Source organism: Schistocerca piceifrons, chromosome 1, assembly GCF_021461385.2.
Source record: "Schistocerca piceifrons isolate TAMUIC-IGC-003096 chromosome 1, iqSchPice1.1, whole genome shotgun sequence".
Classification (NCBI taxonomy): domain Eukaryota; kingdom Metazoa; phylum Arthropoda; class Insecta; order Orthoptera; family Acrididae; genus Schistocerca; species Schistocerca piceifrons.
Genome location: NC_060138.1, coordinates 1074681268 through 1074697091, shown reverse-complemented (window position 1 = coordinate 1074697091; position 15824 = coordinate 1074681268). Strand labels below are relative to the sequence as shown.

Sequence of the window (15824 nt, the reverse complement as noted above, 5' to 3'; positions counted from 1 at the left end):
ATGAAATAACGTACATGAAAATACTCAGTGTGCTCTCCAGTTGTTGCCAGCTTACTTCGACGGGAACGCTATTCCGGGAATAACTAACCGGGGAATAAAGTGGTGTGAACAACGCACGCTCCAAGTTAGCTAGTGGTCAGCCTTTTCCACGGTTAGCTATTCCTGGATTTAACCAGAGATTGTGCAACTGACCCTTTTCTTGTAAAAACGCGTTGTAGACTGACAATTTTTGTCAATGTTATTGAGAGTGAGATGCGCTTCAATATATCGAAGGTTTAACAAACTAGTATTGGCAATAAATATCTGAACGTGTGCAGGCCCCTTTTGAAAGGGTGTATTGGATGCCAAAGAGATTAGAATTGTAAACTTCTTGTTGGATGCAGTGAGCTCAATACTGAAGTACCAAACATCTTCCTATAGGATTGTCATTGGTCCAAGGAGCTTAGGTGTGTAACTTCCTTGCGTTAACAAACAAAACAGAAGAACTAAGAGATCTGTGGCAAAGTACCTGGAAATGGCGTGGGTTACGACGAGAATTATTTTTAGTCCAAGTGAGTTGGTAAATGGTGTAGTATGAAAAGTCTTTTTCATGACTGAAATCGAGAAAGACAGACAAATCGTGCTGTGTGTGTAACAACACACAAAATCCAAGAATCTCAACACAATTTTAGGTTATGTTCGTGGATACATACCGTTTAAATTAAGTAATTACAAAATATTTATGTTGTAAAGAGAGGTGTGAGACATGCACTTAATTGAGTATACTAGGGCAGTCCCATTCTTCATTTGTTTCTCCGAAATCATGTTTGGCTACAGTGGCTCTGCCGGTGTCTATACAATGCAAAATACCTTAAACGGTTCTGGTCATTGACTTGTTATATATAGATTCAATAAACACGGGAACAGTATTACTTCATATGTCGTCGTTAGATATTTGATCAGTATGACTGACAGTATCAAATTTCAAATTCGTTTTTGTGTTCCACTAATCTATTTTTCTTATCAAGTGGAATGAAGATATTGGGTACCGGTAACAGTTACATCATGGACCCTCTTTGCAGAAAAGAAGATTATGTACGAAATTTGTACATAAAATCCATCGAAATACTCGTCGGAGACCTGCGCATTATGTAACATAGTTTTCCTTAATTTATCTTAATGTATCGCTTGCACGAAGTTTGGTGCGACCATAGACGTCAGTTTACGCCGCAGGTCAGTTAGTTTCAACAGCAAAGATGAATGTGTCCACCATTACACACAATATACAGATGTCGATTTCCTTTAGTTGAATGAAGCGTATACTGTGTGTCATTTAGTATTGTGCTGCAGTGTCAGTATTCAAAATTTATAATAGTAAAAATTTGCAGAAATTCCTGCTTGATTACAGCATTAGTAATACATCCTGCTAATGGTGCAAGGGTAGAATGTGTTCTTTCATGATTGTTGTTTAATTTTATGGAATAAACACCACATCATTTCTCAATTTGGGTGCATTAGGAATAGAAAAACACCAGTTCATTTAGTTATGCTCAGAGGTATAATACATCAACAAACCACAATCCTGGTCACTACTTTGTGCACTGGTATTGACAAGTAATACACCAGAACAACACACTAAATTGCTGACTGCAGGTTATTGGACATAGTAATGTATACTGTCCCACACGTATTGCACACACTTGATATGATACAAATAATGGTCATATCAGCAGATGTAGTAAACATTGTGGTGACTGTGATTAAGACATTGGACTGCTCGATACCAACAAGGAAATGAATCTCAGAGCAACATACTGATGTTTCTGTGTGGTTTCTTACGTTAGACAGATGTTTGGATAATTTTGACGGGTCGACAGAAACGTCCGATCCCACCCGTCTGCTTTGACCCGTGACGTAAGGGCGGTGTCGTGTGTGACGTCATGACGGCGCGGAGTTTGGTTTGAGTGTGGCTGTCTCCAGTTCTGTTTTATCTTATTTTATTTACTTTTCTGATCTGTTCATTCTATCTCGTGAGATTTTTTTAAATTTAAAAACACTTATTACTTATTTTAATTATCTGTTTCCTCGAATTTCTGTTTTGGTTTATTATATTTATCTTTCTGATCTGTTCGTTCTATCCCGTGAAATTTTTGTTTTAAAAAGACAAAAAACACTAATCAGCTACTGAAGCATCTTTATCTTCTATGGGTTGCGGGGGTTACGACCCCTGGGGAGGTGGGTGGGTATTCATGGCTGTCTTCACTTACACGTTGTAGCTACGCAAGGCGTCTAAATTTGTTTATATTTAGTTTGCCCCCCACCCAAAACACCCCATTTCCCGCGCTTGTCCCGTTAGTGTCATTAGGCTTCTTGTGGAAAGTGTGTGTGTTTGTTTTTGTTTCCGCCATATTTGTGACGTCATGGGTCAAAGCAGACGGGTGGGATCGGACGCTTCTGTATTTCCATTTTGACATGGCTATGACTGATTTCATAACATGTGAAATAGTTCACTTTCTCAGATGACTTTGTCTGTGAGTCAGACTGGTCTTCCCCCCGCCCCCCTCCTTATGCAAAAAAGTAAAATCTGCCTTTGATACATAGTGTAAGTTGCCACACTTTCATGTGTAGCCTAAAGATTGACTAGTTAAAGTTTTTCAACTTTTGGTTAGAGAATTCATTTACAACACGATCAGATTTACTTTTTAACTTTTTTGTTGCCTTTGAAAGTGCAAATTTTATCTCTTAATTTTTTTATAAATAGCTATGTGATTGTACTATATTTAATATTTTACTATTTTATGATTTCAGTTCTGCGACAGACAGTCAAGAAAGTTCTGTTTGCAGCAGAAGCACGTCAGTTGGTATGTGAATTTTATAAACCACGATTAATATGACTCAACTGTATCTGTAATGTATTGTTATATATACCTTATTTTCATTGTGAAAGATTCAGTAGCCTATTGAGTACCACGAGTTTGTATCCATTTATGTGGCAATTTTAAGCTGAAAGTTATCTGAGTTACGTGAGGGCATTACAGGCAAATAATTATTCAGCCAGAGTGTCAGGAAGGAATGTAAATATAATTGTGACTCACACTGTATAAAGTGGTTATTTTTGGTCTTCAGCGCAAATACTGGTTTAATCAGTTTGGCCATGCTAGTCCATGATATGCTGTGTTGTTAATATCTGCATAACTACTGAAACATATCCATTTGGATCTGCTTACTGTTGTTCGGTTGCTGTCTCTCTCGACAATTTTTTGCACCCCTCCCTCTGCACTTCCTTTTATTACCAAGTTAACTAATCCCTGATATGCCATATCAACCCCTCTTCCTTTAGTCAGGTTGTAACATAGAACTCTTTTCTCCTCAATCTGATTCTATACCTGTTCATTAGATACTTGATTTATAACCTATATCTAATATGCATTTTCCTGTAGCACCATGTGAAAAATCTTCCCTTTTCCTGTTTTGTCTGCTGTTTATAATCAATAATTCACTTCCATATCAGACTGCACTCTGTCAAATACTTTCAGGAAAGACACCTTAAGCCTTAACTGTAGTCTGTTTGATATTAACACATGTCTGCCTGTTGCTATAATTATTCTTTTTACTGCCAGTCTTTGTTTAATATACTTTGTTTCTGCCACTAACAGCTATTTTTCTCCCTAAATAACAACTCATTCAATTTGATTTGTGTGTGTGTGTGTGTGTGTGTGTGTGTGTGTGTGTGTGTGTGTGTGTGTTCGTTTGTTCTAAGAAATATTAAAAATAAAAATAAAAACTACTTTTAATACTTATACAGTTGCAAATTGTTGAAGCTTTTGTGGTCATTACTTGACATTTGTCTTGGGATCTTCAGTTGATGTTTGATGATTCTTCTGGTATTTTGTCAGGATGAGCAGTAGGTTCAATATCCACAGCTGGCGGTGAACTGTAGTTAAGCCTGCGGCCAGAGATGATGTGTACTTCTGCCAATTTTTTTAGGACCTTGCCTGGTCATTACTGCTGTGGCTCCCCCCCCCCTCCCCCCCCCCCCCCTCCCCCCCCCCCCCCCAATCTCCCTGTCCCCTATTACTTTCAGTGGTTGCTTACTGCAGCACAGCAATTTAGTACCCTTTAACCTTGAGACTTTCTTCTTTATTATTTTATATTTATTATTTAGTCTTTTATAAATTTGTTAATTTCTATGGCTTCTTTAATAAGTTGGCTCGGTAGCTCTTCACCACAGCGAAAACTGTCATGTTGGTAAGTTGTATAATATGGTCAGTCTCCCACAGCACGTACTCTGTCAATGGCAATTTCTCAACCTGGAAGGCCGTTTATGTTTGACGATCTTGGTCTTGATGGACTGTCCAGTCATTCCAACATAGATCTTTCTACATGTATTAAGGTATGCAGTATATTCCGGACATTGCGATTGGCTCCTTTCTGCACTGTCAAAGTCTGTGACACAGTTTGATTCCGCCCGCCCCCACCCCCCTCCCATATACAGCCAATCCTGTCTGTCACCCTGGAGATGTACAGCAGGAAGGCTGTATCCAACATTTCTTCATCCCACATGTCACTTCACCACGTGTTGTTTGTGTGTGTGTGTGTGTGTGTGTGTGTGTGTGTGTGTGTGTGTGTGTGTGTGTGTGTGTCACAATACAGGTGTTCCATCTTGCATCCAAGATACTACTGTTGACATATTTGTCTTTCATGCATTACAAGCATATTAATTCTCCAACCGCAGGTAATTTTCATTCAATAATTAAAATAGGTATAAAGATTGTATGGAAGGAATGTAACAAGAAAATTAAAATCTGAATTTAGAAGTGATTTTTAATTGACATTTAACAACATATATAATGTTGGAAATGTGCAAATTTTGTTAATCATCATAAGCACAAGAGAAACTTGCTGATAGTTTCTCTGAGTGTGGTATATCTTGAAGCAAAATACACAAGTTTATGTTTCATCCTTGCACCAGGTTTTCGTTTCTTTCTGCATTTTTTTCACATCAGCATTTTTTCTGCAACAGCACACATTATATGAGGTTCCTTTTTTATTGGATTCAGAGGTATGAGGGATATCAACGTGTTTTTCTATCAATCTTGTTGCACTTGTATCTTCTTGTACATGTTAAGATAATGCATGTACGTATTTCTCGAAAATCACTTCAGTTACTTCCTTTATAAATTCCGAAAATGTTTTCTTTATGTTTGAATTTTTTTTATTATAATGAATGTGTTGAACAGAAATTGATCAATAAGATGTTGAAATAATATACTTTCTTGTGATATTTCTTCTGCTGTTTCCACATGGTCTCATAGTAAGAAAGTTCTCAATCCGCTTTGTCAGTGCTACCCACTGTATTGTTATAGTCACATATCATCTTAATTTCATTATTTGTCACTTCTTTTTGCTTTGTCTTTGTCTGATTGTCCATCACTATCACGGAAGATTTTCTCAGAATGTTACTCTCTCTTTCCAAACTTATAGAATCTTCAGTGGCTTCTCTATATTCAGTATCGTCAGTCGTATCACCAGAATCTATTGCACGTTTTGACATATTCTCAATATAGGCTCACTGTCAACACCGATGCTGCACTGTTGAATATAAATTATTCTTTTCCATTGTTGAGATTATGCAGCTGTTGAGTGATAATTGAAGGAACATGTGAACACAGCTGCATTAATTTGTCATTTGCAGTTTGTCGACTACATTCATTTTCAAGTGACATCCAGTAGATGAAAATAACATCATTAGTTATACAGCAAGTGAAGTGATTTGATGCAATGTGCATGCAAATACGCTCTTACTAAAGAGATGACTGACCGTGGTTTAGTGAGAAATCGTGTTCAGACTTTTCTTGCTGCTTTGCTGTAAATTTCATATTGTTAGCAACAGTTTGTTGCTTAAAACTGCGTGGTGCCTGGTATATATACTACAATGTGATCAAACATATCATAAATTGTCCATTTCCATCGGCCGTGAATCCTGAGAATGTAAATGCAACTCCTGATGCTCCAGAACAACAGAAAAATATTCGATGGATTATAGTTACTTCTGACATTCAGATATCCCAGAAATTGTACCCGACATAACAGCATGCCACACAGATTCATGCAGAAAGAGTTGAATGCACATTGCATGCTGCTCATAGGTGAAGGTTTAATCATGCCCATTTCCTGGCTTGGGTAATGATTCAGGAGTTTGTAAAGATATGGCTCCATTTGTGTCGGATTTTGATAAATGCTGTGGCCCAGATTCTCACAATTCCTGGTAATGAGCACATGTAGAAAAGGGTATTTGTTAATTCTTTTCTACCCCCATAATAATCTTGATTGTTGGCTTGGAGGCTGTTCAGCTGTCTTAGGAAGTCTCCAACCATCAAAGCTGACAAGGATTTCATCAGTCCAAGTTTTAAATTCTCCAGCTTCTCGAGTCTAGAGTCTTTTGTGGATATGACGATCTTTCTCTTGTGTGGCTGAAACCAACTGACCAAGTTTGTCATCATCAACACTTCTCGCTCTCTTATGTATAAATTGGCAAGACACTTCACCACTCCATTTCAGCCATACGTTAATTTAATGTACGGTACTGGTACAGTGAAATCACTTTGGTCATGGGAAAAACTCAGTGACTCCCTAAGGCATTTGAACAGTCTCTACGCCAACAGCAGACTTTCTATGGCACTAAGAATGGATCAACAGCTACCCCTTCTAAATGAACACATCGTGTATCGAAAACTAACACATATCGACCAATGTCTGTGCAAATTCTCAAATCGCTCCTGGCGCCAGAAAAGAGGAATGATTAATATTCCCAAAACCCGTGGAAGACAAATGTATTAGCTGCAGCATCTCAAAAGTGAGATGCAGCATCTGGGCCGTGTTCTGAGGACCAGCGGGTACTACATCAGTGCTACAAAGCCTACAGAGGGACACATATGAAGACTACATGTTGGTTACAGGCGCTCTGCCTTACATCCCTAGGGTGACATACAAAATCAGTGGTATGTTCAGCAAACACGGCATAAAGACTATTTACGAATGGACCAAAACAATCAAAATGTGTCTCAGGCTGGCAAAGGACAAAAGGGCCCACTGGCAGTGTTTGAAATATACTGCATACCTGAGTACATGTAGAAAGCTGTGTTGAAATGACTGGACAGTCTATCGACACCAGGACCATTGAACATAAGCCGCATTGCAGGTTGGGACTGGTGGAAAAATCTGCCATGCTAGAGCACCCTCTGTGTGAGACTAACCACATAACACAATTTCTCAGCCATTTGTTCAGGGAAGCCATAGAAATTGACAAACATGACAACAGTTTCAACAAGAAAGAAGAAATCTCAACCTAAATAATCATGGATTTCTCGTGCTACAATAAATGAGCATTTTATGTAACAAGTAACAGTATCAAATGTATGGAAAAGCTCTTGGAGATAGGTAAGACAGGTTCATTTCATCTTTGGCTGCACAGTGGACTAGTCTGTCACATGCAATGGAGGTAGAATCTTCAGTTAACCATTGATGTTGGCACAACACAGGAAAAATTATTAAACAATTTGGCCAAAGCTCCCGAGACAAAAGTCAACAGGTGTGTGTGTGTGTGTGTGTGTATGTGTGTGAGAGAGAGAGATGCTGAACAAAGAGCATCAGGAAAGTTGTCAATAAGACTACTGCACAAATCTTACTTCTAAAGTGTTACATTATTTCAAAATCTGAATCAGTGTTTTTATTTTTCAGCATTGCCAAGTCAGTGTCAAGAAACTTTTCTTACCATCAGCACAGTTTACTAGGTCATATGCTGAGAAGAAAGTGTTTACACGTGACAAACCACATTGTAATGTGGGAACTATTGGACATGTTGATCATGGAAAAACTACACTAACAGCAGCTATTACAAAAGGTTAATGTGGATCTTGAAATTTTCGATTTACTTCAGTACAAATATTGTTATATACTCATGTGATATTATTGCTCTCTCTTCTAGTCCTCGCTGACAAGAAATTGGCTCAAGCGAAAGGTTATGCAGAAATTGATAATGCCCCAGAAGAACGTGCGCGTGGTATCACCATCAATGTTGCTCATATTGAATACCAGACCGACAGTCGCCATTACAGTCATACAGATTGTCCTGGTCATGCTGACTATATCAAGGTATAGTGATAATAGTTGGATTACTCACCTCACAGATATTATTAACAAGCAGAAGACACTGGACATGCCCAACTGATTTGGTACGTGGGTAAACGTTACATAGTTTACACCCATCGCATTTTTCATATATTATGCATGATATTTATACATAATATGCATCAAAATATTTGTCTAAGACTTCTCTATTACCTAATATAGATGTCCTGACTTTACCTGCAGTTTCAGCTTTCATTTTGAAAAGAATGTTAAATATGATATTAGTGTAGACTATACGCTATGTTACATATTAATCTTTATCACTACCTTTATTTTGCACACATTTTCAATTCCAAATGAAGCTAGACCATGGTTGGTAAGTTCCTTTTGTACTACCTACACTGAAATTCTGTCATGATGTTCAATCAACTCAAAATTAACAGGACAGATAGATAAATGAAAACATTTACACCATCATGTATATGCGGTGTGCAAACCCATATTTCTAAGAAATTGAGAAAAGAGTCTTACAACTGTCCCTTAATATTCATAAGATTAGTGCTCCAGTCATAGATGCATTCTGCAGTTTTTCCTTCATATTGACATAGATGAGAATAAGAGGGATAATAAGTTAAACAAATCAACAAGTAATACTAACGAGGTAGGCAAATAAATTCTGTAAACAAACAAGAAAAATCCAGGATGGAATAATGACAGTGTTAGGAAAGGGATAGACAGCTACTCGCCATATAAAAGAGATGTTGAGTCGCAGACGAGCATAACAAGAGACTGCTAAACATGCTAGCTTTTGGCCAAAACACCTTCTTGTAAAATAGACAAAACACACACGCACACTCACGCAAGCACAACTCTCATGCACATGACCACTGTGTCTGGCTGCTGAAGCCAGACTGCAAGCAGCTGCACATGATGGGAGAAGTAACCTGGGTGCTGGGAGTAAGGTGGAGGCTGAAGCAGGAAAGGTTAGCAGGTTAGGAGTGGGGTCAGTAAATTGCTGCATGTAGGTGTATGCACGGAAATATTGCAGGGAGAATTCCCATCTGCACAATTCAGAAAAGCTGGTGTTCATATTATGAAGGATCGACAGGGTGCAGGCTGTGAAGCAGTCATTGAAGTGAAGAACATTGTGATGGGCAGTATGTTGAGCAACTGGGTGGTCCAGCTGTCTCTTGGACACAATTTGTCAGTGGCCATCCATGCATACAGGCAGCTTGTTGGTTGTCATGCCCACATAGAATGCAGCACAGCGGCTGCAGCTCAGTTTGTTGATCACATGACTGTTTTCACAGGTATCCCTACCTTTGGTGCGATAAGTGATGCTTGTGACCAAACTAGAGTAAGTGGTGGTGGGAGGCTGTATGGGACATGGGTATGAGTCTTGAGGCAAGGGGTTTGGGAGTAGGGATGGACGAGGATATTGCTTGGATTTTGGTGGGCGGCAGGATATAGAGTGATAGTGAGTAGTATATTCCTCATTTCAAGGCACAACGAGATGTAGTTCAAATCCTGGTGGAGAATGTGATTCAGTTGCTCCAGTCCTGGGTGGAACTGAATCACTAGGGGAATGCTCCTTTGTGACCATACAGAGGGACTCTGGGAAGTGGTGGGTGACTTGAAGGGTACAGTACAGGACACTTGCTTTTTACAAGGTTGGGAGGGTTATTTCAGTGAGGTTCTGGAGGAATGTGGATAGGGTGACCTCATCTTCAATCCAGATCACAAAGATGTCATCAATGAACCTAAACCAGGTGAGGAGTTCTTGATTCTGGGTGGTTGGGAAAGATCCCTCGAGATGGCCCATGAATAGGTTGGTGTAGGATGGTGCCATACCGATGCTCATTGGCAAACCATGGATTTGGTGCCTTGAAGACATCACTTACAAACAAGGGCTACTTTTGAAAGCAGTCAAGTGAATTACAAACGAAGCTGCAACCACTGTGCTGCATTCTATGTTGGAATGACAACCAACAAGCTGTCTGTCCACATGAGTGGCCACCAACAAACTGTAGCTAAGAAACAGCTGGATCAACCAGTTTCTGAGCATGCTGCACAACACAATGCTCTTCATAGCCTGTGCCATGTGGATCCTTACTGCTAACACCAGCCTTTCTGAATTGCACTGGGAACTCCCCCTGCAATATGTCCTACATTCCCGTACCACTCTCCCCCTGTGTCAATGTTCCTTAATTCCTGTCCTTCCCCTTCCCTGCCCCCATTCCAGCACTACACATTTTGCCAACTCACCCACAACCTTTTTTCCCTCCTAGTTCTCTTCTGGTCCCTTTTTCCCCTCTCCTCGAACCTCGTGACTGCACCTAGCTGTCTTATCCCAGCCCCACCGCATCCCTACATCCTCCCGTAAGCAGCACTTTACTGTCCCTCCAACCCTACCCTTCTTGTCCCTCCCCTTCTCCAGTCCAGCCTTTCCCCTCACATGCAGTTGCTCATAGTCTGGCCTCAGTGGCCAGAGACAGTGGTCATGTATGTGTGAGCTGTGCTTGCATGAATGTGTGTCTGTGTTACCTACTTTAGAACAAGACAATTTGGTTGAAAGCTTACATGTTTAGCTCTCTTTTTTGTTGTGCCTGTTGTGGCCGAGTGGTTCTAGGCGCTTCAGTCCGGAACCGCGCTGCTGCTACGATCACAGGTTTGAGTCCTGCGCAGAGGCATGGATGTGTGTGTGTGAAGTCCTTAGGTTAGTTAGGTTTAAGTAGTTCAAAGTCTAGGGGACTGATGACCTCTGATGTTAAGTCCCATAGTGCTTAGAGCCCTTTGAACCTTTGTTGAGACTCAACTTTTCTATATGATGAATAGGAATCTATCCTTTTCATAATATGAATTCATGAATCAACTTGGATTAGTGGAGAAAATTATAATTTTAGTCTTGCTTGTTTACACTTGCTCTTTTACTCTGTTACACATCCTTACACTTCTTTGTGTGACTAGCTGGATGACACTTACCGTATAAACACTTGAAGCAAATGCAGGGTGCCCATAGTTAAATTTACAGTATCAAATCACTTTAGAAAGAGAACCACTGTTCAAAATGACATCAAGTTTGAACAGATGGACACAAAGCAGAATGTTTCTTAGGATTTTATGCCGATGCAGAGGGAAACGTCTTTGGGGGGGGGGGGGGGGGGGTGCAACAAAAATTTGATGAATAGATGGGGCTGTATGTGTCAAAATATGAACACCAACAGTGTGTCTGAGATGCCCAACATGGCTTGTCTCCATGAAGAATCGTGCACTACTAGTAAAGCTTCTTTACGAGAAGGATAACTGTGTGCCAGTAGCCCTGCAAAAGTTTTGGACACAGGAGGGTATGAAAAAAGGCATTGGTCCAGAATCTGCAAAGGATCTGGAGAAAATTATTACAACATTCGAAAAGACAGGTTCTTTTGAAGTGCAGTGTGCCTAGGAAGGAAAGCAATTGATCCGTCTGTAGATGATGTGGCCGCAGTATAGCAGGAGGGGTCAAGTTATTGTGTACAAAAATGCACTGCGAGCATGGTGCATAAAATCCTAAGAAACATTCTGCTTTGTGTCCATACAAGATCACATATGTTCAGGAATTGCTTCCTTTTATCTGTCAGCAACACAAACATTCCCACTTCAATTCCTTGTTCACATGGAAGTGGGCAACGAATGGCCATGGAACATTCTGTGGGCAGGCAAAGCCCATTTCCATCTCTAAGAACATGTTAATATACAGAAGTGCAGAATGTGGACAACAGAAAATCCACATGCACGTCTGCTGGTACCACTTCATTCTCTGAATGTGAATGTGTGGTTCAGGTTGATGGCATAGTTTATTGTAGGGCTGTAGTTTTTTGAGGAGATGAGTCGTGCAGTTCCTGTTACCTGTACCATCACTGGTAAATATGATGAGTGTCTTCTGTGCACCACCATCATCCCAACCCTTCAGCAGTGTGGATGTGTGGGATCATTTGTATGCAAAATGGCACTCTTCCACACATTGCACAGCCAGTGAAGCAGCTGCCATAGAGCCATTTTGGAAATGCTAGAATTGTCAGCCGTCATTTCCCTACAGCCTCGTTGTCCCGATCACATGATCTTAATCCGTGTGACTTCTGTCGGTGGGTGTATCTGAAAGATGTGTTCAGTGCTCCAGTTAAGAATATAGCTGAACTGAAGGCATGCATTGCATGATATCTTCTGAATCTGACCACCCAGACACTTTGATCTGTAGTGGGACAAGCTGTTTCCCAGTTTCAACATGTGGCAGAAAACTGTGGGCAGCGTATTTAATGTGCCTTGCACCAATCTCATGACAACTAGAAGCCAATGTCATTTTGCTTTTTATGCAAGTTTTGACCCCAGGACAATTAAAAACAAATTTTTCCCATCCCAATATGTTATGACCTTGCCATAAATGTTGGTTGCTGAACTTGTGCAGTCATGCACATTTAACAGTACAGATGGTGTAACGTGCAACTCAAACCATAACTGCTGTCTTGTGATTCATCTGTTTATTTGTAATGCCACACTATTTAGGTTAAGACACTTACAGTGCCATCTTTTGGTAAAATTTTTGTTAAATATTTTTGTTATGTGACATTTCCTCCTGTGTCAACAATATGCTTTTCATATTTGACGTCATTCTGAGCAGTGGTTCATTTCCTACAGCAGTTTTGAAACGGGAACTTTAATTACGGACACCCTGTATATTTGTGACACCCAGAACATGCAGTGATATTGTTTCTACCTAGGTTTCAGCCAAAAGCAAACTTGCTTTACATTTTGAAACAAAATCTCCTTCAGTAACAAATTTTGATGCATAACATATGTACAGAAGCATCCCTGAAAACACTGATGCTGAAAGTTAATCATGAATGATGCTGTGGACCATTATTGTGTCCATGTTGTTGTGCAATACCGGCTGCATTCCAAAAGCAAATTGCAGTTATGAAACCCTCCTTTTCCCAGCAGTTTCAGTATGGAGAAAAATACAGGGTGTGTCACGAAAGACACCCAGAAGGGGTCCACGAGTTGCGCAGCATGTTTGTCAGCTGTTGCCACTGCGTCTGCCAATGGCCACTATGCATGGTTTTGGGACACCAGTACTTTGCGTGTGTCCCCTACACTGTGCCACATAGTGTACCAGTGTTTTCTTTTGAGTTTTTTGTCAAGTTTAATCGCTTCAAATATTGTTGCTAGACATTATTATTGCAACTGCGCCAATTCCGGGGCTTCCCTGCAAGTATGTCACTGGGTCCAGTCCTCAGACACAAATATCATGCGTGTTTTGTCTGTACTTTGTGACTGAGTGTTTAGGTGTTAAAACAAGAGTTTCCTGTAAAGTTTGCATTCAGTATGTTGTACAAAAATGGAGTGTTTCTTGTATTGAACTATGCAAAAACAGAATCGTATGTGGAATATCAGCTTGAGTTCATATAAAAATTTCCCAGTGTGCATGTTCCCAATTACTTAATGATACACAGATTAGTGAAGAAATTTCAAGAGACTGGATCTGTTAAACAAAGGCCCAGAGAACCTACTGTTATAACCGACAATAAATTAGACAAAATAGGGAGGCATTGGAGAGAAGTCTGAGAAAATCTCTGCGCCATTTGGCACTTCAGACTGGTGTTGAGCATCTGCTCATAGAGCTGTGCACAATTTGAAATTGAAACCATAAAAAGTAATGGTGGTGCATCAACTGAGGAATTCAGGTACTGTTGCTCAACATCATTATTGCAACTGGCTGTTACAGTCTGCTCAATGGGGAAGTTCATAGAACAATAGGTGTTCTGAAAATCGTCATGAATTACATTGACAAGCTCTGCATGATGTGAAAACAGGTGTATGGTGTGCAATGAGTGCAAGATGAATTATTGGACCAATGTTTATCCACAAAACAATGTTTCTTTATCCCCAAAGCAATACATTACAACAGGTATGTAAACAATATACTGAATCCCCCCCCCTTTTCCTTTTCTTTCTTTGCGATGCGAGACCAAACATCAACAGTGCTTTTGTGATAGCAATATGAAATGTTTTTGGTGATGGGATAGATGTATGGGCTCCTCCTCCTCCTGGTCTAAAACCGTGTGATTTTTATATTTGGAGAATGTTAAAAAAGCAAGGTGCACACAACCAATCCCCCCGCATGCTTGAAGAGTTGGAAGACAGGTTTGGCTTGTCATTTCCCAGATTTTGGCAGCCGAAATTCGTCAAGTGTTCGCTAATGTGTTCAGGAGATGTCAGGCTGCTCATGCTGTAGAGGGACATCATTTTGAGCACCTACTGTAAATATAAGTGAGCTTAAGTTAATCATATGGCAACATTGTTAATGCTTGACTCTGGGGGGAGGGTGGGTAAGCGCGCTTGCAGCCGACTACCGCCAGGTTAGTGTCGGAGAATAGAGTGCAGCAGCGACCGGTGGATGCAGTGGAAGGTAGAATCATAATCATCATCATCATCATTTAAGACTGATTATGCCTTTCAGCATTCAGTCTGGAGTATAGCCCCCTTATAAAATTCCTCCATGATCCCCTATTCAGTGCTAACATTGGTGCCTCTTCTGATGTTAAACCTATTACTTCAAAATCATTCTTAACCGAATCCAGGTACCTTCTCCTTGGTCTGCCCCGACTCCTCCTACCCTCTAGTGCTGAATCCATGAGTCTCTTGGGTAACCTTGCTTCACCCCTGCGTGTAACATTACCCCACCATCTAAGCCTGTTCGCCCTGACTGCTACATCGATAGAGTTCATTCCCAGTTTTTCTTTGATTTCCTCATTGTGGACACCATCCTGCCATTGTTCCCATCTACTAGTACCTGCAATCACCCTAGTTACTTTCATATCCGTAACCTCAACCTTGTTGATAAGGTAACCTGAATCCACCCAGCTTTCGCTCCCATACAACAAAGTTGGTCGAAAGATTGAACGGTGCACAGATAACTTAGTCTTGGTTCTGACTTCCTTCTTGCAGAAGAGATTAGATCGTAGCTGAGCGCTCACTGCATGAGCTTTGCTACACCTCGCTTCCAGTTCTTTCACTATGTTGCCATCCTGTGAGAATATGCATCCTAAGTACTTGAAACCATCCACCTGTTCTAACTTTGTTCCTCCTATTTGGCACTCAATCCGTTTATGTTTCTTTCCCACTGACATTACTTTCATTTTGGAGATGCTAATCTTCATACCATAGTCCTTACATTTCTGATCTAGCTCTGAAATATTACTTTGCAAACTTTCCATCGAATCTGCCATCACAACTAAGTCATCCGCATATGCAAGACTGCTTATTTTGTGTTCACATATCTTAATCTCACCCCGCCAGTCTATTGTTTTCAACATATGATCCATAAATAATATGAACAACAGTGGAGACAGGTTGCAGCCTTGTCTTACCCCTGAAACTACTCTGAACCATGAACTCAATTTACCGTCAACTCTAACTGCTGCCTGACTATCCATGTAAAGACCTTTAATTGCTTGCAAAAGTTTGCCTCCTATTCCATAATCTCATAGAACAGACCTTAACTTCCTCCCAGGAACCCGGTCATACGCCTTTTCTAAATCTATAAAGCATAGATACAATTCCCTGTTCCACTCATAACACTTCTCCATTATTTGCCGTAAGCTAAAGATCTGGTCCTGACAACCTCTAAGAGGCCTAAACCCACACTGATTTTCATCCAATTGGTCCTCAACTAATACTCG

At 40.3% G+C, this 15824-nt stretch overlaps 1 protein-coding gene across 1 annotated transcript in view; it reads left to right on the top strand.

Annotated features, from left to right (window-relative positions):
* Window positions 1-424: 424 nt before the first annotated feature.
* Window positions 425-15824, top strand: part of LOC124768435 (elongation factor Tu, mitochondrial) — a 58253-nt gene continuing 42853 nt past the window's right edge. The window contains exons 1-4 of the mRNA XM_047249156.1: window positions 425-551; window positions 2788-2840; window positions 7720-7882; window positions 7967-8133. Of these exons, the coding sequence (XP_047105112.1) occupies window positions 515-551; window positions 2788-2840; window positions 7720-7882; window positions 7967-8133 (420 nt within the window). The 5' untranslated portion in view covers window positions 425-514. The remainder of the gene's footprint in view (window positions 552-2787; window positions 2841-7719; window positions 7883-7966; window positions 8134-15824) is intronic.